Genomic DNA, 2,745 nt, shown 5'->3' on the forward strand with positions numbered 1-2,745 from the left:
TGTGTATATGTGTATAGGTATGTGTGTATGTATATGTATGTGTGTGGTTTTGTGTGTGTATGTGTATATGTGTATGTATTGTGTGTGTGTGTGTGTGTGTGTGTGTGTGTGTGTGTGTGTATGTGTGTGTGACCCACTGAATCCAATTAGTGCCACCTATTGGATGCTGCCCGACCTTGCTGGCTTGATTCTGTCCAGGCACCTATAGCTGCAGTGAGTTCATTACAAGGACCATGTCACACCCACATTCACAGCACTCCTCCCATCCTTCAGCTCCGTGATTCTTTCTCTCACTATCCTTTCTGATGTTCCCTGAGCCTTGGGGATGGAGGTTTTAACACCAGGTTTTCCTTCTGTCCCCTGCAGGACAAAGTGGCCATGGAGAGCATACCTCTGCTGGGTTTTACTATTGCCCCAGAAAAGGAGGAGGGCAGCAGCGAAGTGGGCCCTGTTTTTCATCTTTATCACAAGAAAACCCTGTTTTACAGCTTCAAAGCAGAGGACAGCAATTCTGCTCAGAGGTACCAGCGACAGTTAGTCTTCTATTTCCTTGGCTGTCTTGCAGAGAAATGCAGTGTTGTCCTGCATTGTTCTATGCAGGCCCCTGGGGGTCCAAGCACAGCTGTGGGCCTGCATGTTCTCAACTGTGAGACTTAGACGCTCATGATTCTGTTCTATGGGATGACATTGATTCTGGCAACTTTCACACAGTCCGGAACTGTTTGCTAAACATGGGAAGTGTGTCTGGGAAGTAGATACAAAGATACAATCCTTGGCTTCAGGCCAGCAGGAATCTAGTCCAGTCACATAGATACCCAGTGCTGTCTCTGTTTTGCAGATGGATGGAGGCCATGGAAGATGCCAGTGTGTTATAGCAGTCACCAGGCCCATNGACTAACAACAAACTCCTACATTAACGCGAGAACCCTTCCGGAAGTGACTCCTGCTCTCAGTTCATCTGGATGCACGTGCAGGTTCTGTGTGGAGCTTGACCTCAAGGTGGAACCCCAAGAACTATTTATAGACATCTTCTTTTCTGCCTCCATGTTTCCCAACCCCAATCACAGACTGTACACCCTTATCTAAAAGTGAGTTAAAATTTAGTACCTTGAAGACATGGAAACCAAGTGAAAAAGACACTTAGCAATGTGGGCTTTTTAGTAGAAACTGGCTTTTTCTGGTTTTACTCCTGGTGAATAGGACCACTTTCAACTTTCNGCAGTCTCCATATGGTGCCTCAGGTGATGTGGGAACCAGACAGGAAGTATCAGCTGTGCATCTAAGCACTTTACTATACTGCTGAGCTNCAGCCTCCAGGGCTGTGTCTTCCAAGGGATGGCTGCAAACTTCCGTGCCAAGTGACTCCTGCAGCCTTACTGTGGCTTGCCACCCTAAGGAGGGAGGGGCTCAGCGTCACACCAGGGCTGCCCTCTAAAGCATCACAGATCCCTCAAACATGGAAGACCTGCATCTGCGTTAAGTTTCTGTGTGCATTNCTGCGTCCACACGGTGCAGGCTGACCACCCTGTTGATGCTGTCCTCTTTGTAACACGTGTCCTTGGGCTGTACCAGCCATGCCAAGCTTACTTTTTGAGAGAGGTAAAGAAGAAAGAGAGAANGTGGGTCATCAGAAAGTGGTCTGCACAGAAGGCTTGGCCAGCCCAGAGGCACTGAGTGGCTGGAAGACACTTTGCACACCTGAGGCCGACAGCATCACCTCCCTCTGGGCACCTGAGGCAGAGCCATCACCTGCTGGCCAGTTCTTTATGCTGAATGGATTTTACAAAATGCAGGAGGAGGAACAGGATTCCTCTTCAGTATCCTTGCAGTTGGAAAAAAATGCCGCCATTTTCTGAAATCTCTTACTGCCTTGTCCCCTACAAAAAGGATTTTTGTAAAACAAACAAACAAACAAACAAACAAACCACCATCTCAAGGACTTATTTACATTAAATGTGTTCAGGGATTTCTTTTTCTAGTTTGCAGTTCTTTTTCAATGTTTATGCAGTCGGTGTATAGTTAGTAATTCAAGTTGGATGGAAGACAAGTGTTACTGTTCACTTCACCATCCTAGGATCCTTCCTAGAGTCACTCACATGGGACCTGGACACTGAGACCCAGGAACCTTTGGAGAGTGGAGCTGGACTCAAGGACAGTAGTCCTCTTCCTTTGGTTTCNTTTTTCTATGATTTCAATTGCAGGAGGCCAACTGTGGACTGAAAATATTAAATGGAAAATTCCAGAAATAAAAGTGCATGAATTTCCAGTCATTTTTACTTATAATATAAATGTCCTACTGCATTAGTTAAGCTTCTCTAGAGTCACAGACCTTATGGATAGTCTCTATACAGTAAGTAAATTTGTTATGATGACTTTCAGTCTGTAGTCCAACTCCCCCATAGTGGTCAGCTGTGAATGGGAAATCCAAGGATCTAGTAGTTGTTCAGCCCCACAAGGCTAGTAGTAGATCCAACAGATGTGCTGGCAAGTAAATGCAAGCTGGCGAAGAAGAGTGATCTTCCTTCTTCCAAAGTCCTTATGTAGGTCTCCAGCAGAAGGTGTGGCCCACCTTGAACTCAGAGATCTCCTTGTCTTAGTCTCCTGGGATTCATAGCCACTATGCCTCAAGATCTCCATGCTAAGATCCAGGTCAGAAACTTGTGTCTCCCAGCCCCAAGGTCTGGATCACAGGTGATCCTTCCAATTCTGGATTGTAGTTCATTCCAGATATAGTCAAGTTGACAA

The 2,745-nt window shown here is 46.1% G+C and overlaps 1 protein-coding gene across 1 annotated transcript in view; it reads left to right on the plus strand.

Moving 5' to 3' along the window:
- The window catches only part of Fgd5 (FYVE, RhoGEF and PH domain containing 5), a 97,476-nt gene extending 95,225 nt beyond the window's left edge, over positions 1-2,251 (plus strand). Inside the window, exons 19-20 of the mRNA XM_029478584.1 lie at positions 367-521; positions 839-2,251. Coding sequence (XP_029334444.1) covers positions 367-521; positions 839-875 — 192 coding nt within the window. The 3' untranslated portion in view covers positions 876-2,251. The remainder of the gene's footprint in view (positions 1-366; positions 522-838) is intronic.
- Positions 2,252-2,745: the final 494 nt, after the last annotated feature.

This window comes from Mus caroli, chromosome 6 (genome assembly GCF_900094665.2).
Source record: "Mus caroli chromosome 6, CAROLI_EIJ_v1.1, whole genome shotgun sequence".
NCBI lineage: Eukaryota > Metazoa > Chordata > Mammalia > Rodentia > Muridae > Mus > Mus caroli.